The following is a 22,795-nucleotide window of genomic DNA, read 5'->3' on the forward strand; positions in this document are numbered from 1 at the left end:
GGTTGTAGAATTTCCTCAACTACTTGGTCTAATTTCCACATGTTGCCCTCTTCTTTTAAAATATGTTCAGTACATTTTCGACATTTTTCGGAATCGACATATTTTAAGGACGCCTTGGAGAGTATTTTGACATCTTTTATTTCAAATATCGTGTTTCTTTCGCAACAAACCGTCGAGCCCAAGTTCAATATCCGGTAGACCAGCCTTCTAGAAATACTTGACGTGAAGTTGTAATGTTTTTGTCTTGCCACATGTTTGCAACGGTATATTCTTCGTTGACCGAAATTCGTCCAGATGAAAAATCTTTCTATTCTCACGTCGAATCTTACCTGACTTAGCAAATAAATTCATTATTTTCAATTGAGAGCGCATTCCTAACTGAAGTGGGGAATATTGGAGAGAAAACTGAAGTAGCTACTAATAACAACACCGATTAAGACGCAAGGGCATATCCTTCAGGTAATATAGTACCTAATAAAAGCAATATCAGATCGCATCGAACCATTAGGTTATCCTCTTTTCTAGCGAAAATTAAAAATATCTCAGGTACGCCTAATTTATTAAGATAAGCTGTGCGGGTGGGTAACTATGTGATAATTTAAACACTGGTTTTTCTAAAAAGTATTGAAAATTTTGGTCGAAATTCAAAAGCAAAAACAATTTTGGCTGTTTAATTAAAAAAATCTATTAATGCGACTGTTCCATATTTTGTTACACATCGTGTACATACAGCTATAAAAAGTATTTTGAGATTTGTTGCATCTATACTTATATTATTAATGTGAAAGTTTGTGAGATGGATAAATGTATATATGTAAGTATGTATGTTTGTGGCTCTTTCACGCCTAAACGACTGAACGGATTTACATGAAACTTTACATAAATACAGCTTATACATCAGAATCACATATAAGCTGCAATTTACTAAGGTTTTATGTAATTTTGTTCATAATATAACGATAAGTATTAAGTATGTCGGAAAAATTCTTGTTCCCTGAGAGCTATCTTAGAGGGCGCTGCCTATACCGTTGGGGTTTACATGCAAATAATGTTTCGTTTGATTGTTTATCTTGAATAGTTCTAAATGAAAGTCCGCGATAGCATATATCTACTTCTTATGGATACTCGGATACAATTAAATTGGATACTTTTTTACAATGCACATTTCAGAATATCTGTCAAATTCTTATAAAAATACAATTGTCGTTTTGAGTATTCAATATAGATAAACTTTGTCTTTTACACTAAGTAATTTGGACGAATCGCTTAAAAGTGGACAATGTGCGTGGGTAGAGGGGCGGTCTAAGCAATGAAGCGCCATCGCCGAGAACGCGACCCGAAAGCGGGCAGGTAGGTTCTTTGTATAGCGTAAATAAGCATCGAGAGAGAAAATCAGGAATTTCCATCCCCCAAGGGGGAAAAATAGGGGTTTGAAGATTGTATTGAATTTCATCCGTTTTGAAGTTGGAAACCTGAAGTTTCTGGTTAATGAAAAATATTGTAACTATTTGTTTAAAATGGTCTGTCATGAAACTTAATGTGACAAACCAATTTCTATGCGGGCGAAGCCGCGAGCAACAACTAGTCCAATCATAAACATAAAACAACATTGAATATTTGAAAGAAATAATACATTTTTAATTTTTCAAGCTACTCCATTATGTACTCCTATGAATCAGCGACTTGAAAATGATGTATCAATCCGCTGCTGAAGAAAGTATATTTTTCTTTGATTTACTACTATCCATGTTTATAGTCTATTTCAAAAGAGTGTAGAGTAATAAATCATGAAGTGTCATAAAATTTGCCTGAATTTCGTTGTCGTCCATGGGCGTAGGCAAATCTTAGGATTATTAAACTTAATAATTAAAGTAAATTAAAAATTACAGACATAGATAATAATAAAAGGCCATTTTTGGGAAGTAATTTGGTCTAAAACTAAGTACCTACATGTATTTAGGTAAGTAAAATTTCTTAAAAGATTAAGATTAATTTTAGTGGTTCTTGTAAACTTATTTAATATGCAATTTGGGTTCATATACTTGAGCATGATTTCTCAAAAAAGGGTTAACACTTAGTTCCGAGGTGCCATGTCATTATAATAATCCCTTTTTGACCCTGCCCACCAATCATGCAATAATACCTATTAAACCCAGGTAATTAAGAAAAAGGGTTTAAATATATTGTAATGGTGTCTTAAACATTCGAGTTATAATAGTAATTGTTACTACACCAATTAAACGTACAGTGATATTGTGATATAGAAATAGTGAAAAAGTTATAAAATGGGGACATTTACTCCAAAGAAAAGAAGTGTAAAAAATTCTCCGCTATCTGTTTGCGAAAAAGTTATAATTTTAAATGTATATGATTGCATAAAACACGATCACCCTAGTTTGTCTGTGCAAGAAAGTGTTGAGCGATGTGCCCGAATGACTGGAATTGGACAGTCCACGATTTTTAAATTATTGCGAGAAAGAAAGATATCAGGCCAGGTAAGTCCATGCAAGAGAAAATCAGGAAGACCAATAAAAATCTTAGATGAAGACACCAAATGTGACATTCGAAGAAAAGTTCATTCGTTTTATTTTAAAAAGGAAATACCCACTCTTGAAAAAATATTTATCGAGATAAGCCAAGATAACGATATTCCTTTGATATCCAGAAAACTTTTATGGAAAACTTTAAAAAGTATGAATTTTGCCTGGGAAAAGCACAATCGAAAGGCACTATTACTGGAAAGTGATGAAATTGTTTGCTGGAGACGAAAATATTTGACAACTATAAAGCAGTACCGCAGAGAGCAAAAGAAAATGTTTTATCTTGATGAGACGTGGATAAACGAAGGTTATATAGTCAAAAAAATGTGGCAAGATAAAAATATAACAAGTTCTCGCCAAGCTTTCATAGAAGGCCTTTCGACGGGTATTAAAGTGCCTTCGGGAAAAGGGAAGAGGCTTATAATTGCTCACATTGGAAGCGAAGACGGATTTTTAAAAGAAGGTTTGTTAAGCTTTGAGTCGTGCCGGACGGGAGATTATCATGAGGACATGAATTCGGATGTCTTCGAAGACTACTTCGGGGAAATGTTAAAATTTCTTTCAGCTGATTCGGTCGTGGTTATGGATAATGCAAGCTACCATTCAAGGCGCTTAGAGAAGGTACCAACTTCAGCTTGGAGAAAGCAAGAAATTATTAACTGGCTGTCAAATAAAGGTATTCAGTTTGAGACGAATTCAGTAAAGAAGGAACTACTAGCCATAGTAAAACAACATAAATCTCGCTTCATGAAATATGCCGTAGAAGATGTAGCAGAAAAGTATAAAGTAACTGTGCTGCGCCTACCGCCATATCGTTGCGAATTAAATCCTATAGAACTTATGTTCTATAGGATTGTTGTTAAACGTTTAGGGAAGTTCACAGTTTTAGTATTGTTCAAGTGTCAAATTGTAATAACGTATCCAGTAAAGTTCTTGTCGTTTTTGTGAATAAATTGATTTAAAGTCCCCACAAGTGTTTCAATACGTAAAGTTCGTTCGTGTGTGTTTGTGAGTATTTCCCGATTTCGGTTCGTATATATTTTATTGTTACATTTTATATTTTTTTAATAACACTGTTCTGCTGTATTAAATTTTTATTTCCTTTAATATAATTTTTATTAATGCATATTCTTTTGGCAATTATCCCACTAGCGCGCCTCTGGCTCAGTATTTATCCGTCGATAACAATGGACAAATCCCTTAAAACAGGGTGATACCTACCTGCTCTTTATGAAACGACATAATTTTGCAATGCGGACTAGGGAAGTGACAGAATTTATTGACGGATCACCCTGTAGCGCTTTTGAATACTTAATGAGATTTTATTACTCTACACTCTTTTGAAATAGACTATAGTTTTTTATTATCAGATTCCTCAACATTTCTTCATTATCTTTTATTTTTTCTAATAAAAGCCTCGCACTATCTTCTTTTCTCTGGTAGTAACTTGTATCACAAACGAATTTCAAATGTGTATTCAAGGTGGCAGTCTATAACCGATCGAGATAGACTGTAGTTTTTAAACACCTCTGACAAAACCGACCCTGTAGTAGGAAGGTAGTAACCCCTCAACTTTCACACAACATTAAATAGTGTCAACCTGGTCTTACAGACCATGCACAAGTACTGGAGTGTAAATTAAAATTGGCTAATATACAGTAATTCATTTTTTTTTATTTGAGAGGAATCCACAATCTTCACAAATTATGATTTCACTTGAGGAGAACTCATATTTAACTGAAAAATTCAAAATATCCGTAATAGTTATGTATACAAACTCAAAAAATTCTGAAAATGTTCTATATACATTTCTTATATATACTGCATATAAGCATTTGTTTCAAAAAATTGGCTGACTTCAAGTTTATTTACACACAATTTTGTCAAGCTTCCGCATTTTCTGAATGATAGGTCCCATATTGTTGCAACACTTGACTGGTCTAGTATTTCTGTTTGTGTTTCATAATCTTTGCCAGGTACAAACCTTAAACAGGGTAGGTACCTCATCTTCAGTCAATCAACTTTACAGTGTGAAAAAATGTTCTACTACTTTGTTCTACATTTGCAATTCTCTAGTGATCAACCAACAAGTTAGTCATGCGATTTTCAAAAATATCCTGTGAAAAATTGGTAAGAACATTCATATTTCTCCATCTTGTTCAAATGATTTATTCTCATGCGTAATTCAGATTGAAATGTAATCACGTGTTTCAAGTGTAGATAATTCACGTTACCAAATATAGCTCGTTGGCATTCAGGATAGATGTCTCTTCCATCAACTGAATTTTAATATCGGCAAATTTCGACTTCAACGAAACAAATGAATGATTGCTTGTTTCACTTGTATTTCTAAATCCTTGTATCTACCGCTAGCGTTTACAGCAAACAAAATCTTATCAACAGGAAATATTTTCAGAGGTTATCAAAATTATTTTCGTTTGCTACATACTCATTGAAATAATAACATGTACGTAGACACTGTTTGTGTACTTGTATTTCATTGAAATTTATTATCTCATCCTGTGGCCTACGTTAGTTCTTATTTATTATACAGGGTACTTCAAAAAGTTTCCATCCAATTTCTCTCCTGGTTGAACTAAACGTGATCTCTAAAACTACATATTCATAGTTTTTGAAGAGGAGCTCCTTTAAATTGTTTTTTATTATACAGTGTCCCCAAAAGAAGTACTGGTGGTAGTTTTTGAAGATAATGTCAGTAAAATAAAACCTGTTGACATGGGTCTTGCTTCGAAAGAATCTAACCCAAGTTATTCAAGAGAAATATACTGACCGAAAAGTCTCAGATTGAAAATTATTTCAAAAATGAAAGAAATTATGGTATAATATGAAATATGACAGTCGGGCACAAAATAATAATCCAGTAAGGACAGAAAATGTTATGAAAGTTGAACCTAGAGTAGAACAGACAATTTAAAACAATGTTTTTCTAGGTCATTATCGAAAATGTAAGTAACATTTATAGATAGATCTACTAGAGAAAGACCAATTTCGTAATTTCGTCAATACATATTAGATCTAGATAAAATCACATTAACAGTTAAGTAAATCATGAAAAGAACTCTATTCTACTTACAGTGTCAATCTTGTCATTGCAGTTAGCTCTGGAAATGAATATAATTTTTTTTTCTCTAGAATTTTGTTTCTTAGTACCTTTTTCCTCTTTGGGAATGTTTTGCCTTTAATTTTGTTGAGGATGAATGGTTTTAAAAAGATATATACTTTCTTCGACTTTTTCGGCGATAAATTTAGTGAGGCAACTTTAGCAGCTTCTCTAGTTTTTGATGATGTTGAAAAAGTCATTTTTATTTTCTATATCAATTTTTCTTTCATTTTTAATACAATTTAACACAAAATATCAAAAAACTGAGAAATCTACGTATACAAACAATAATTTTGACAGGTTTGAGTCAAATTTGTTTTGTTTAAAAAGATATGTCGGTGTATAAAATATTTTGAAAACCATGGTATGTTAAGTAATATATATGACATGCATATTCAAAGTCGCTGATAGCTCAGTGTAGATTCACTTTTACCTTCTAACCACGGGTCCCGGGTACGAATCTGGTCTTGGAAAATTCATTTTTTCAAATGTAGGTACAGAGCTGAATTGAAAATATTTGGTGGTTTACACGATAAAATTAAAAAAAAAAGGAATTTTTGTAGCAAAACAATTTAATATCATAGCTAAATCAAGAAAGCATCTGACATCAGTGATTAATGACTCATTAATCACTGTCGTGCTTAATGGGTATTATTAAGATCAAGCACACAGACGTATAATGGGTACATTATACAATAGTCGTGGATAAACATATTTATGAGTATCATGGAATAAATTTTCCTTGATGATAAATAATACCTGAAAATGATGATAAACGTGAATTCAGGTCTTTAAACAAACAATAATAACAGATATTGTTTGTCACATGTTAGGAATAAATTCTCCAAGAAATAAATTCCCTAATCATGCCATTTTTTCACGAATAGGACATGAAATGTTTAAAGTTTGAGCAATAATACATTCTAGATATGTTTAACTACTGAAAATAGTGTAAGAAACGAATGTGTAGGATACTTAATAGAATCATTAAAATTAGTCTGGGCGTAAAAATTATTCGCTTACGAGAACTACTTAACACCTCCATAATTCTCTTTTGATTTGACCTTGAATTCATTCTATTGAAAAACTTAATATATAACTTGGATAATAAACAGCTTCAGTTTTTCGACAGATTTGTTTACTTCAGCCTATATACTTTTTGATATGTCCATCCATCCCACTTTATTTTACCATGTTTTGGTGTTCAATATTTCATTCAGACTGAAACCTGATACTATTACATACCGTATACGACTCGCAATCTTTTTCATTAAGTTGTTTCTACTCAAATTTCACACTCTGGTGATTTTAAAATGGCATATTAAATACGGTCGAGTTACTCTAGTACTTCTTGTATCGTGTGAATAAGTGTGCTAGAAATAGTATCAATGGCTGTCGCTGCTCTCATCTGTACCTAATAGTTTGCAAATATTCGTGCAGATGTTGTCTATTGCCAGTCACGCTGTTTACCTGTGAGTCCTTCAAAGGTGACAATATTATCTCTACATTTTGTATAAGTCGGCAGGCACTCTATCACCATTATACCACGGCATCGACATCTTTGTTCTACCGGCGATGCTGTCTGAACAACACGCTGTTTTATATCACGTAGCCTTTCGCAGTCGGCTGCCATTTTTTTACCGTAGTGAATCGGTAGACATTTTGTTTGTTTCTCGATGCATCGAAATCTAGAATTCCGATGTACTGACGCGGTTATTTCAATGAAGGCGAGTTATTTTTAGAATCGTTAACAAAGTGATTAACAGCGGTTTCAGTATCTTTGAGTAAAGTTCTCAGCTCTCGGATAGGTTTTGATGAAAATCCATATTAAAACTCATTATTACAGGTTATTGTATGATTTTACTATAAAGGGTTTTACAAACACATTTAACTTATGAATTAATCTACCTGAAATAAACAGGTATAAATTCATTAACTATATGATTAAATTTAATAATAGGGAGTTATTCAGTTCAGTTTGATCGTTCATAACATATTGAGTTTTTAAATTTGTTTATTTCCATACTCTCCTACAAGTTAAACCTTTCTTCTGGAAATGGAGGGACTTGAATTCATGATTGAACTCATGCCCCTCTGTGTATAAATTATCATGTGGATCATGTCCGATGTTTTATATTGGTCAAACTAGAAGAATGTTCAAAGCCCGCATAAAGGAACACAAAAATAGTTTCCAGAATGGAGAAATAAACCCCACATATGCCAATCATTTAATCACAAAGGGACATGAGTTCAATCATGAATTCAAGCCAAAGTTCAAAAGTTACAGAGTATAGAAATAAACAAATTTTAAAACTCTCGAAATCTTACGAGCGATCAAACTGAATTGAATAATTCGCCATTATTGAATATGTTTATTTTCAGGCAAGAAAAGTTAAGTAGTATTACTGTATGTTTGGAAATTTATTCATGTAGTTAATGAATTTATAGTTGACCTTTTCAGGTAGATTCATTCATTAGAAAGTAGGCAAACAAGGAGGTAATATGTTGAGTATAAACTAGTTGTAATTTAGAAGTAACTTATTATTTACGCTTGAGAAAGCTATTGTGTAGCGAAACACGTGTCGCGGTTTTTGCAAAACCTTTCATAGTGAAAATCATACAATAAACTGTATTAATGAGATTTTGATGGTTTTCAACAATGAACTTGAAATATCGTTGATTAAAAAACAGTATTAGATAAGTTTATTGGTGGTCGATTTGATCATATCACAGGGAATATATACTGTTGAAATGCACGTTTTCGATGGATTAATTTATTCGTATTCAGAATAATAGGTGGTTAAAACGTGGGATGAATATCTACTACAATCAGTAACTACATACACCACTTATTATCATCAAGAAAGTCTATAACTTAGACAGGGTTGGCAAAAACCTGTTTAAAAAAAAAACAGGTTTTTTGATTCAAACTAGAATCATTTGGTTTAAATCAGGTTTATTTGATACAACAAAGTATTATAAGTCTAAATAGGTAGGTACTTAAAAACTCAATAAATTATTTCATACAATAATAGTAATAAACAATGAAAAAAATGATTAGGACAACTTTTGTACACACACACAAAATTAATTTAACAAAAAAACATCCTCAATCACAAAAAATTTTTTAATATTACTAGTGTAAAATTACAGTTCTGTTAATTATTGGTATAATTAAAAATATATAAAAAAAATCAAATTTTTATTTGTAGTTTATTGACCTGTAGTTTTCATTATCAGAATAATATCAACAATATAGAGAGAAAAACCTAATAAAAAAACCAGTTGGTTTAAACCTTGATTCAAACCATGGTTTCAAGCATATTGGTTTAAACCTGCCAACCCTGGACAACATAAATTTGAGTTTTTTCTAAAATAGCTGAACTGTAGTTAGCCTAGTTGCAATATTCACCCTACGAAAATATTAATTCTTCTACAAAATGTTTATTATATGGTGTGTATGTAGGCTTTCACAGCCGGTGTTCAACAATTAGTCCGATATTTCCGGGTTCATTAGCTGTTGTTTTATTTTAATGCGCATCGCAGTAAGGTGGAGCAAGCAATTCGACCGTTGCCGCCTTTGATATTGTCTGCCGCAGTAGCAGGCGAAACGTCAGATATAAAAACTTGCCGGCTAAAAAACCCGGAAAACATCAGACAACTTGTGTTAAATATTGAAAACAGATATTTTGATAATGACTTGGAGAATGAATTAAAATATTTGCTGCCAGGGCGTTTGTTCACATTGTTAATGATTTATAATTGTAATTTAGAATGTTCCATTAATATCGCTCTCTAAACTCAAAAATCGTTTTGATTACTCTTCACATTATATGTTGTTGCATATTATGTGATAACGAAGTTTTCTCAAAACGCGGTAAATATGGATATATTTTCTTAAAATCGAAAAATATAGTTTTTCTTCCAAATAAGTCTCTCAGAAATTGATGAAAATATTAAAAACTACCAGGGACGCGTTTGTTTCAATCTCAATGAGTTATTGTTAGAAAAGTTATATTTTTTTCACTTCACAAGGTAATTTAAGAATATTTTCTCAACTTTACAGCGTTGTCATAATATTCGGTTGTAGTATATGTTTAATCAAAGAATTTGAAGGTTCTGAGCTGCTAGTCAACCTTCAAGATATTATCATTTTTAAATTTGAAAAATATGTATAATACGTTCCTCATTTTAATTTTTTATCATTTAAGAAATTTGTTGCAAGGTGTTTTCCATATTTGTTGAAAATAAATCGGTTATTCACGAGATGCATTTTTGGCTGTTACATATCGACTTTTTTTTTATAGTATTCAAATAATCGTATAGTTTTTCATGATATCAACTCGACTGAAAATTAATCCGTTGAAACATTTTGGGCGATGCTCTCAGATCAGTATGTATAACAATTCTTTGTAGTTTATTTTTGGTGGATTGTTTGGAAACATTATCAAAGACTAACGAGTAATTTACACCAAACGGTGTTTAAATTAGAGTCACTGACTTCATTCACCATGTAATTGAGTTTTTATGGCAATTTCGAGTTTCACTGTTACATTTTTCAACACTTTTTCAGATAATAAATTTTCATATTCTTCCGCGTTTATAATATGATTTGCAACTGTAAATGATCTGAACCATTCATTTCACAATCACTTAAGAACATATAGTTTACCACTTTGATCTAATTCTTAACATACTTTCACTTTTATTGTAAATTCCCACAATGTTCATTTTGTTTATTTCGATACAGTTACGCCAATCGAAGATTATTCGAAAGTATAATAGATGCATTTAGTTTCCAGTTTTTCAATTCGTATTAGCATAGGATGGCAGTGAGTTGATTCTTTCATTTTATGGTATCTCTCTCATGTTAAAAGTAAATTTATTTAATATATTGAATGGGCCTAAAACATTTTTGTTGGCAGAACAACCAACAAATAAACTTTGAATGACGTTTTTGCTGTCTCTTGCAGTGGAATGCAAAAATTTTACTAAACAGATGAGGAAAAATTATAATAAAATAGGTTTATAGAATCACAGCATTGGCAACAATGTTTTAGTTTTAATGCAATATTATTTATTTAAATTCAGTGTCTACCGTTATGGAATTCTACTATAATCCTAAAATTTGTATTTTGAAACAAAGCTTCTATACCCTCAACTCATTTGCTTAGCAATATTTCGAAAATTATGAGTTAGCACCCATTTTGACCGATTGACCTTTGAACTCTTGTCCAAATCTTTTGAATTTCATTCAGAAAAAAACTCTAGAATTCGATAAATCTGTTTATTCATCGAATAATAAGGCTTACATGTTGTCAAACAATCAAATTTCACTGTATCACAAACGGAAAATATTAAAATTCAGTGTAATAACAATTTAAATATTGGAAAATACCCCGAATACGCTTTCACAAACACAGCTGCCAACGGACTGAGAATTAGTTATATTGTTGAATATTTCAAAAAAAAAACGCGGCACCTGCGAGAAAAAAAAAATCTCCACTGACTTTCAACGCCACCCGAGATTTGAGTTAGAGCACAACAATCGGCGAATGGAGATCACACGATACACACAATCTCGCGCACACAATTCACATTTCGCCTCCGGTTCCGGTTTTTGAGGTCGAAAGCACTTTTAACGATCCGACAGATTATCCTCGGCCGTCACACAAACAAGTTGGGTTCATCCTCAAACTGCGCTCGTTCATTTAGTTCTGTCCGCTCCTCCGAGGTCAACGGTCTCAAAACAATAACGCAAAGTAGGCCGTCGACGAGTTGCAGGTTCGCGCGCGAAATCTCAGCGAGCTCCATCGCGAACGCGTGCTCGCTTCGGCGCTGCCAGACGTGGAATGAAATGTAAGCGAAGTTCCGAAGTTGGCATCGGCAAACATTCCTGACCGCGTCTCGGCGATTAGTTGCGGAGCGACGTTGCCAAGCTGCGCGTTTCCTTGACTCGAGGTATCCGAACGTGACCCTGGTTTTCTATGTCCGTTATTGATCGGTATGGTTATGTTATATTTATTTGCCTTGTTCTGATGTTGGAACATTCGATTTATATCGTTCACTGAGTGTTATAATAAAAATACATTGCCGATCAATTTTTGATGTGAACTTTTGAGTAAGAAACAATTTTGGGGCATACCTATAATGATAGTGAAATATTGTTTCTCTAAAACAGTTCGCAGATTTGGAAGTTGAAATCATCAAATATGGTTATTGAAAAACTTAAATTTATTTTTCGATATAAATTGTGACATGAGTTGTTATGATTGATGACTATCGAAATTCAGTCACAATTCAGATTCACATTTTTCAGTAATAAAAGTTTTGCTTGCGATGAACTGTTTGGAACCTTTGGTGTAGTAATGAATATTACTGCAGTTTTATCCCAACACCAAACCGTTATTTTAACACCTCGACACGTGTTTCGATCACCAAGTTAGCATATTCAAGAAGATTAATCGAAACACGTGTTGAGGTGTTAAAATAACGGTTTGGTGTTGGGATGAAACTCCAGTAATATCCATATATTAATAAAAAAATTATTGAACTGCCAAAAAGCTTCATTTTTATAATTTCAGTTGAATTATCAAATCATGTCAGTATTGTTATGATTCCAGTTAAACTACCAGATTTTTCTATTTAAGGATTAAAGAGACTACAATTTCATTTAGATACAAGACAAATACCTACGAACTACTTGTCAGCTTTGTAGGTTGTTCAAGATTTGAAATTTTTTACCTATTCAATGTATGGTTGACAATCCAATAAAAATATTCTGTGAATATGAATATAACTCCATCAAGATTGCCCAGCATATTATTGGTATTGATTCATTAATTATCCACGTAATGATTTATGAGTTCACAATAAGGAATCTTCAATATCATGCAGAAAGATATTTGGATAAGTAAAACATGATCTGGAGTACTTTTTCAATAATTCCCTTTCTGGTGTTGGAATAATCAATGTCTCACCTTTCAACGTGCTAGGAATCGCACGTTATAAGATAAGACCTCGTTAAATTTGAGCTCGCACCAGTTTCGACTATTGAGGATTATCGTTCGTAAGGAGGCGGTAGCTGGTTGAAAGAAAAACTAATTTCTTGGAAGATAAAGCATGCACACATATAGTGACTAATAGCATGTAGGCTTTGTATATGAGGTTCAGTTTTGACATTAGAAACTGACCCAATGTTACACTTTGATGCAAAATATAAGAATGAGAATAATACTTATGATTGATTTATTTTTCGATTGCATTTTAATTTTTCAAACATGTTTCAAAAAACGTATTCAATACAGACGCTTATATTTCAGTACAAGGCACAGTGAACCTTTTTTAATTAGAATGAATAATTTCTTAATTCCCAACTTATCTTCATTTGATCAAGTTAAATGTTGTTTACCATTGAAGATGTCTTGAAATAATATGGCTATGACTATAGAAATTGAATATGTTCAGATTTTTATTGTACAATATTGAGATTTACCTATGAGTTAAGAATATGTGTGTATGTATATAGAATTAATTGGGAATAAAATCATGTTTTAATCTGTTTAACAGCCCACCAAAATTTGTAGGAAATCTATATTAGTGAGCACGAAGACCTATCCATCTATGAATAGACCTATGATATTCTGCACATCCAAATGTTGAATTTACTCTGATTTCTGTGATTATTCATATTTTGAAAAATTATATCCAACCGGGTATAATTTGATTTACTTCAAAATTATAAAATATTAATTTGGTTTAGTAACTGAATTTTTTGGACTATTACAGTCCAAAACCACCCAGCTTTTTTTGCCAGCTTTGCAGATTACCGTATATTTTTGTTATTGCATCTCTTCTCGTTCAATCAAAAAGATCTAATATCGATTTTATTGAGAAATTTTCGACTTGAAAAAAATCTCTCTAAAATATTGATTTTATTTAACAAACATGATAGTTGTTTCATTTAGTACTCTTAACTGTTATTCCTTTGTTGGAAAGAGAGTTCGGTCCTGACTAAGCCGGTTTACACAATGTGTGTATAGGAGCTACTCAATTACAATTAGCAGCTGTTCGGTATTTCAATTCATCAGACCTGCCGCCTTTCTCGTAACCGTGACAACGCCGATGATCGTTTATTCGGAAAATGAGCCCAGTCTGGCCGCAAGAGCGAAAGACCGGTGTCATGCGCCGTGAGTCGACAGCAACCGAACGCGGCGCCAGCTGATAGCTGAAGGCGCTGTTGCCAGTCCAATGGCCTCGATGAATGGCATTGCAAGGTCTGTCTCGGTGCAGTGCAGTGCTGGTGTGGTGGATATGTAGACATGTGCGGTGTGAGCAGCTACAAGCGCTATGGAAGGGCTTATCCAGGCTCTTCTGGTCCAGAGATACTGCTACAACTACGGCTACCAGGTAGGCGAATCGAGCACCGTCCCACGGGACGTTAGGCTCGTCGAAACACGTGCTCCCGCCGCCCATAGGCTTGTTGACCTACTCTCACGATTCTCATTGATTTTACGCGGCGGCCAGACACAGACGTTCTGGGGGATTTAACGCGCGCTCTTGGCGCGTCTGACGCATTAATTTGACTCGGTCGCTTGTTTGGTTATCTCATCAACCGGGATCGGGTTCGACTCGCGTGGTCGGCGATCGAAATTCTGTATTAGAGGAGCGGTTGCGATTTGATCGAAGTTCGATAACGACAACCGAACGATTGTCGTTTGTTTACAATAACAAGGCTAGCATAGGTTATGGTCGTCGCTGAGCCGATTCGAAATTGTTCGGGTTTTTTTACGATGTTTGATTACTTTCCGTGACAACATGAACCCGTTCCGTGTCTTTTTAGCAATGAAATAAATTACCCACTTGGAAGTTGCGATAAATGGAATCCATTGTTTTTCATCTAATTTCGACTTAAATTCACACACTACGATGAGTAGTAGCATAAAACATCGGTAAATGTATCTTGGAAATGATTTTTATGGAATGAAATGGACACGTTTTTAAATTACAATATGAGACAACGAACTCGTCACCAATTAACTCTGTTAATTGTTATTTCAGCATCGTTCGACGATTTCCGACATGATTTCGTAACCGTTTTATGCGTTTGTTAAACTTTGATGGATTGAATTGCGGCTCCTTTCGAGCTGACGGCGTAGTTTTCTTCTTCCTTTCTGTTCGATATGTTCGCGCGTCAAGTAGATTATCCTACCCTGCACATGTTTTGGAAAGTCTCTGGTACATTTCCTGTTCTCTCTCTACTTCCCTTCCCCAGGTCTTCTTGCAACGCCCTTGTTCTACAGGGTGGAAAGAGTTATCATTTCTAATAAGGGCTATTTATACAGTGTAACTGCAGAGAAATATGAAATATGTATGCCCTTTTTAGCTTGTTGACGATTCAGTAATTTGTAATCTGTCGTATGTACTTTCTGAGAGCGAGTGATAGGGAATTGTAGGTGAATGGGTAAATGAACCAAGAATACATTTCTTTATAAATTAGAAATAATTGTAGCTCTAGGGAGCCTTCAATTTAAAAAAAGGTTTCTCTAAAAGTGCTTGTCATCCAGAATACCATGGCACACATTTAAAATTGAAAGCATTTGCCGTTATCAACATACGCGACTTTAGAACTGCACGTTTGTCGAAAGATAGTGTGACGTCACGAGATATGCAGGATTGTCGGTACAACATCTGAACTGTTATAAAAAGAGGTGCAATTAAGAAAAATTCAAAGGCAGACACAAGTAATTTATCACAGGTGGACTTATTCATGGTCATGGATTATTTCAACAAGAATAAGGACTTATTTTTGTATAGAATTTAATGGTTAAAAGCGTTTCTAATTATTCAGATTTGGATATTTTGCAGCAATAAGAAATAAAAGTGAAACGATATGTTTGAGTATATTAGTATGTTTCGAGGTGTGTCTAGGTAATATACGTTCACAATATATAGCCAGATGAAACGGTACCAAACAAAAAAATATAATTGAACTTTCACGTTGCTTAGACCAAAACTTCTGAAACTATTGGTGATTTCTAGCTGGCTGCGCATTTCGTATATCTGGTGACATCACCAGATATACGCTAAACACATTCGTTAAACTGCTTCTTATAATATGTTTTCTGAAACATCGGATTCACTCAAGGATTTTTTTCGCCACTGTTCTGAACGTATGTGTCTATTTTGAAGTAAAAAAAGTGAAAATTAACCTATTCCACCTTTGTGAAACAAACGATTTTTGGCTTTTTTTTTTCTACAACAAAATTGGACATTCAAAATCATAGCATTCTTAGTATATATAGTCGGCGATAAAAGATCGTTATGAAACATAAAATGGTAATGTCGGCTAATAAATCTTTGATCTTGTTGAGAAGGAAACACAAGTTGTATGTGGAATTGGAATTTCCAGGAATGATATCACTATATGATATTTGGAATAATGGATAAAGTGTATCATATATTGATGAAGACATCAAACAATAAATATTTCCGAATGATGACTTGTTGGAGCTCTTCTGGATTATAAAATTATGTCGTTTAACAGTTAATAGTTACTAAAGAGTAAGTTTTTGAGTAGTTTATAACTGTTTGAATGTATTGTAGATTTTCATGAAGTTGTTTCATCTTAACCTTTTACGAAGATGTAATAGACTTTGGTACCATGGTTGATTTGTGAGAGCTGAAGCTAATTATTAGTTTTTGTTTGTTCATGAAAATACCTTAGAATACCTACTCGACCAACATTGGTTTCCGCTTTACATATCTTATCTAAATAAAACTTTCGTATTCCATTATCTGCTCGGTTATAAATAACTTATTTTGTTGAAAATTGTTCGGAGCTCTATGTTAATTTTCTTCGCGTTTTAGTAAGCTGTTGCTATTGGTAAGTGATCGCATCTATAATTTCGATCAAATCGGTTATTAATTTCCCGTTAAAATTTATTTTGATTATTTTTGAATTCAACGAAGCTTACTACGTACAGATTTATCGGTCTCAGAAAAGAAAGTGTCAACTTGTTGCGACATTTATTGTTGGTTTATTAAGGTGTGGTAATCGTCGATCACGTTCTACTTTTTCATTTTACAATAAAATGTTGAAGCGTTGCTGTGCTTTTGATGACGTGATTTTATCAGATGACCTTCAGTTGGATTTTAATTATATAAAGTTTCAAGTTTGGGTTCCAAATGAGTATTGCCTAGGTGTCAGTTCATCGAATTATCTTCATACAGTGCATTTCTTTAATGCTCTCCCCCTTTGGGATAATGAAATTAGTCGATGAATACTTTATTTTGAAGTGAAATTGACAGATGAAACTTTCAAGATGGCGACTGGGCGCCATTTGGGAAAAAAATTAAATTGAAAGGGGGGTCTTGTGACACATCATTTTGAAGCTCCCGACGAATACTTCACAACCCTAGAATATGAAGTCAATATCTTCACCTACTACAAAATGGCGGAACATTTAATAATTTCCTGAAGACAAGCGCATTAATATCGATATTTCTAAAAATATTCCTTTTCATCTGCCATATGGCAATTACAACAACCCGATAAGGTTTGTTAAGTTATTTTTTGTTTATGAAAACGACAAAAAATGTCAGTACGACAATGAACATAATTGTTCAGTTAGAATATTCTCTTTTAGTTTTCGGTTTTACTAGTAGAAAGGTACAAGGTCAACAATCTCTAAAATGGTCAATTCTCGTCCATTGTAAGAAAAAATTGAAGCGATTTTCATTTACGGTGCGACGCATAACTTTCACGAGACCGAAACGATTTTCATTCGAGAATGTTTGTGAGGTGTCTTCTTCTACTATGTGGAGACTTATTAAATTATCAATTATATATATATATATATATATATATATATATATATATATATATATATATATATATATATATATATATATATATATATATATATATATATTCGTTCGAGACATCTGATTTCATCGTAATCATTGGTTGAGAAATAACATTTGCCAAATTTAACACAAACACTCAAAAAAACATGTATTCTGACAATTGCCCAGCTACGTTGGTTATTAATTGTTTACATGCACTACAAAAAAAAGTATTTGTTTGGAGGTGTTTTTGTGGTATTTTTATTTAATCAGTCATCGGTTTCGTCAAGGATAATGATGTCTTGAAAGCAGGTAATGGAATCTTCCAGTTGTGAACCATATTTTGATTCAGTAATTTTTCACACGTAATACACACTATTCTAATGTTGAAATGAGAAGAGTGGAAAATTTTAGGTGAATTGTAGTTAATTTTATTTGTTAAAGCAACACTAATTGATTGTTTTAATACTAAACGAACTATGATATTAAATATCACATAAACGCTATGCCTCAACAAATACGTTTTTGCAAGATATTTGAAGATTGTATTTTTTATCATTGAATAATAATTTAACCTTGAACTTTTTTCTAATACTGGCTGAGTCGACACTCAAAAACAATTTTCTATTGATTTTTCCAAATGGAACACAGAATTTTCTATTCAAGATGTGATTTCTTCTTCGAAAGTCATTTTTAAAGTATATGGTTTCAAAAATAAATTATTTTCAACATCAAACTTCTTCAGTAAGCAAAATAATGAATTCTGGAAAAATTAATAGATCTTCAAATAACCAAAACTCTTTCGAGAATATGAAGAAAAATGATTTTTGTGATGAGTGTCCAGCAGACTCTATCTTGATAACTGTAAAGACTGTTATTGAACACAAAAAAATTCATCGTTACCTATGTTTATTCAGGATCGATAGTACCAAAAAATTTCGGGTCCTATAAAATTGTAACGTAGATTCTATAAAATAACGTTTCCGTGAAGAAAAAATAAATACGAAAAAGGTTATTTTCATATATTGAACTTCTTCAATACGCAATACTTCGTAACCATGATTGAACTTGTTTCTCTCTGTAAAAAGATGGCTTGCAAATGTTGATTGTGTCTTTTATTCTTATGGAAGAAGTCACCTAGTTTGGCCAGTATAAATTTTAGGACAAAAACTAAAGTCAACTTATGTGCACCCGATCTGTCCGACAATGATATTATGTCTTTATTATTTTTAATAAATTTGCTCAAATTATTATTTGATTATTTGCTCCGGCTACGTCCAAATCTTTTTCAAAAAATATGAATTCACTAATGTAGGGTAATGTCACATAATTCTCTTATCGTTTTTTGAAATTGGTTAGACCTGGCTCAAAGCTTGTTTCTATAATTTTTTGTAGCCGTTGTTGACAGAAATTTGTTTAACAAAAGTCAGTTCTCTTTGAAAATTGCCTTCTGAACGTGGAATATTCAATAGTCTGTGAAGAATAAATACTATTGAATGCTGCTATATTATGACAGTATGAATGTGTCTATGAATTATGTATGATGATAATATCCGTATAAGATGATTCGAGGAAAAATATAAAATCATGATTGATAATAATTTTTGTGATAGTCAAGTGTAGAATATTCATTGAGCTATTCACGTATATATCACAGGTGAATTCAATCGAAGGCTCGATGAAATTGACAAATTCTACAAACTTACTCTTTCTTGTAAAATGTCTTCGAAATAAGAAGCTTATTTGAATGACGTTTCAAAATTAACTTTACTGTAAACGACTCTTCTGCAACTTACAAAGTGGTAATGAGAAAGCGGTTTTTGTTTTTTAAAATTTTTGTACATCTGCTACTAACGATTATAAATATCGTTGAAAAGTCCCGGGCCTAAAAAAGAAAAACCTTTTTTTGTTGAAAATTGACTTTATTCATTAATTAATCTTCATTAAGGCCGGTGACATACTTCGCAATTTCCGAGCTGCCAGAAAATCGCTCGGAAATCGCGGACACTATCAGGAAGAGACTTGAGAAATATTTCTGTCTTTTCTCTCTCTCTCACTCTCACTGTTTTCTAACGAACGCGGATCTAGTGGGCGAGGTCAAAACCGAATTCTTAAAGCTCTTTTTATATTTGACAAGCTGTACTCCCTGTAGCGATTTTTACTCAGCAATTTCCGCTCGAAAACCGCGCTGGAAAAACCCGCTCGGAAATCGGAAAGTATGTCATTGGTCTTTGAGCCATACTCCAGCGCCGCTCTTACATTTCAATACCACTTTTGTAGAACGATTTATCTTTTGCCTAAAAAGCCGTGAATGCCATCTATGTGTTAGGCCCGAAACTTTTCAGCCCATGTAGTATACATTGTATTATTATTGCATATTTTATACATTCCCTTTGATTATACTACACTCGAATTGACTGCCGTGTTGGTCGGTGGTTGAAGCTCTAGTCTGAACGATCGATCTTCATTTGCTATCGTCCAACACGTTAAAAGGTAAGACCTCGTTAATACTTAGCTCGCACAAGTTTCAACTTCTGGGGATTGTCGTTCATAGGGTTGCGACAGCTGGTTATCGGATAAACAGATTTAAACAGATTTTTATATATCATTATATCTTTAAATCTCCATTTGTAGGTTTTATGACTATATTTTCAATGTTTCAGTTTTGTTAAGCATAAATACTTCGTATGCTCTGCAAATTTAATATTAATAATTTTTTACTGATTCTGTTGCTTTTGGAATGAACAACTTCAATCTTCGAATGATTCACATGTAACTTATATTTCAATATTTTCCCCATTTGATTTTGCTTTGTATGTTCACGTTAGATATGCAAAGAAAATGAAAAATGTTCTATGAGAAAGTGGAATAATTTTAAAGTAAAATGAAGTACCTACAATACCTTTTAAAACTAATTCAAAAGAATAAATACCTAACTCGCCTATTACTAAATTATAGTCCAAGAATGACTTGCAAAAAAGAACTCTTGATAGCTTTTACAACTTTTACCTTGAAATAATAATCTAAAGTCAAACGTACACAGAGTACCTACCTATACTGTTGAGAAATGTTTCAAACGGGGTTCTGAATCAGATTATATATTTTTTAATTTATAATTTTTATTCAGTTCTTTCAATATTCGTTATTTTTTTATTTCCATATTTTATAAGTTTATAAGGTATCAAACAATATAATTAAAATTTTGAAGGACTCGCTCGATTTCTAAATGTTCAGGTGACGTCACTTGAAATGTACACTCACAACAAAATACATCATTTTACCTGTTTCAAACCCACATAGGTATACATTCGTTAAACAAATACTCATATTAAACTTAGCAGGCGTTGGCAGGGGTATTCTGATTGAATAGACTTTATACGAAGGTCATTCCAAGTACAGTTGCACCAAAAACCCGTGTAAGACAAAGAATTTCAAACCAGTCCCATTTTAGTCTTACATGCACATGACAACAACGAATATGCATGTAGATGTATGGATGCATTTTTCCATCGGCATCATAAGGATATCGAGAACTTCGTGTATATACGAGTGCGAATTTCTTGATGAAGAATTCGAACTGGTTTCAGTCGTTTACGAGGCCGTGTCGTTATTTCAATCAATAATGTGATATTTGGTATATGAACTACTTTCTATTCGAGAATTCTTAGGTATAGCTGATATTACGAGTTCATTCGTTGTTTGTCATCTATTTGTCATTGAATGGTGCTAGCATGGGCGATTAATAAAAAACTTGAGTACAAGTGCCTGATTGAGGCAGCAAAAATATATTTTTTCGGATCTAAATCATCAATAGTTTAACCAACATACAGGCATATATCGCAAAAAATCAGGAATGGGCAAGTTATTCACCTGAAGACTAACAATCAAAACTTAGTAGCTCGATGTGTGAAATCGTTTTTTTTTGTATTTATATCAGCATTATTTAATTTTTATCATTTACATATTTTTTTACTATTCATTTACATTTTAGTCCTCGATAATATTTGTTTACACATGAGTATTTTTTTTAAACTAATATTCATAATTTTTTCATTTTTATATTATTTTAATTTTTAATGGCTCATCCGATTATTCCGTTCCTGATATTTTCAATATTCCATTCATTTTTGTGTTTTTTCTCACGTTAAGTTCAACCCTGAAAATAACAATAGGTGCACCGCAAGGAACAGTGTTGGGGCCAGCACTCTTCCCAGTGTACATTAACAGTCTATTTTGAGAGGCGCATAATTTGTTCTGCCGGTGATACGAAAATTATATTCACATAAAAACTTGGGAAGAGGTATATTACGGGACTGATATGAACATACAAAAAATACGGAGATGGCTCACTTTGAATATCAGGTTAGCATCATCAGGAGATGACAAAAATTATTATGATATCATCTCCTGGTGATCATAACTTGGATAGCGAAACGCACGTCGAGAGACATCATTTTTGTTTCGGTGGGGTGAGACTACTTCATTATTTTAAAAACTTATTGTTTGTCATTTAAAAAAAAAAAGGAAAGTAATACGAATTATGAAATAATAACAAAAATTAATTGGCGCTCCGGGGCGATGTGATTGATTCCAATGGCGCATTTGCTTTTTCAGCTACAGGAAAACCCGGAAAAATCTGCAGCACCATATCATCTGAAGATCTTGATCTGCCAATGTCCTCTCTTTCATAGAATAAAATATGGGGTGTCTTCAGAGGCTCCAATAAATTCAAGATATCGGTAGAATATATAGTGACACGACTATGTCAAACTTAAACCAGTCCGTTTCGTCTTTGACCAATGCTAGATGACCAGATTCAACGCCAGAACCACAGTGAACAATAACTGCATGAAGATTATAATAGGGGTCTGCTAGATTGAAGTGTTCATCTATTTCGAATCTTCGTAAGAGTTTTGTGCTTCCGTCAGAGGTTGAGTCATGTTTGAATATCATCAGTGTTATTATTAGATTGACAGTTGCCTTAGCTATATTATAGAATGTATATAGATGGAATGTGTAGGAAAAAACTAGTGAACGGAAAAAAACATTTGTTCGAAATACTAGTTTTTTCACATTTTAACTAGTTTCTGTCAACTCTGATATACAACAAAATGAAACTTGTGAAGCAAATAACTTGAGAAATGCGAGTAGACATGTTGGATTCAGATGTATATTTCGTCATTTCGTAGATGCTTACGAGATTAGTGAAATGATTGCTTCATATTGGCAAAAGCGAAACAATGTATTCCTTCAAGGTCTTATCGCATACCTACTTTACACCGTGTAA

General features: G+C 33.0%; 1 protein-coding gene across 27 annotated transcripts in view; it reads left to right on the forward strand.

Moving 5' to 3' along the window:
• The window catches only part of Tlk (Tousled-like kinase), a 298,447-nt gene that overhangs the window by 214,058 nt on the left and 61,594 nt on the right, over positions 1–22,795 (forward strand). The window contains exon 1 of one of the 27 annotated variants that reach the window (XM_023157829.2): positions 10,954–11,665. The exons of 25 other annotated variants lie outside the window; for them this stretch is intronic. Coding sequence is in view for 1 of the 2 variants with exons in the window: in XM_023157819.2 (XP_023013587.1) it covers positions 14,011–14,070 (60 nt within the window). In the remaining variant the exon portion in view is untranslated. Of the gene's footprint in view, positions 1–10,953; positions 11,666–13,911; positions 14,071–22,795 lie in introns of those variants that run through there. One more of the 27 variants, XM_023157819.2, reaches the window with a different exon arrangement.

The sequence above is a fragment of the Leptinotarsa decemlineata genome, unplaced genomic scaffold (assembly GCF_025532065.1).
Source record: "Leptinotarsa decemlineata unplaced genomic scaffold, Ldec_3_MD MMD2_tig00001064_RagTag_RagTag, whole genome shotgun sequence".
Classification (NCBI taxonomy): Eukaryota; Metazoa; Arthropoda; class Insecta; order Coleoptera; family Chrysomelidae; genus Leptinotarsa; species Leptinotarsa decemlineata.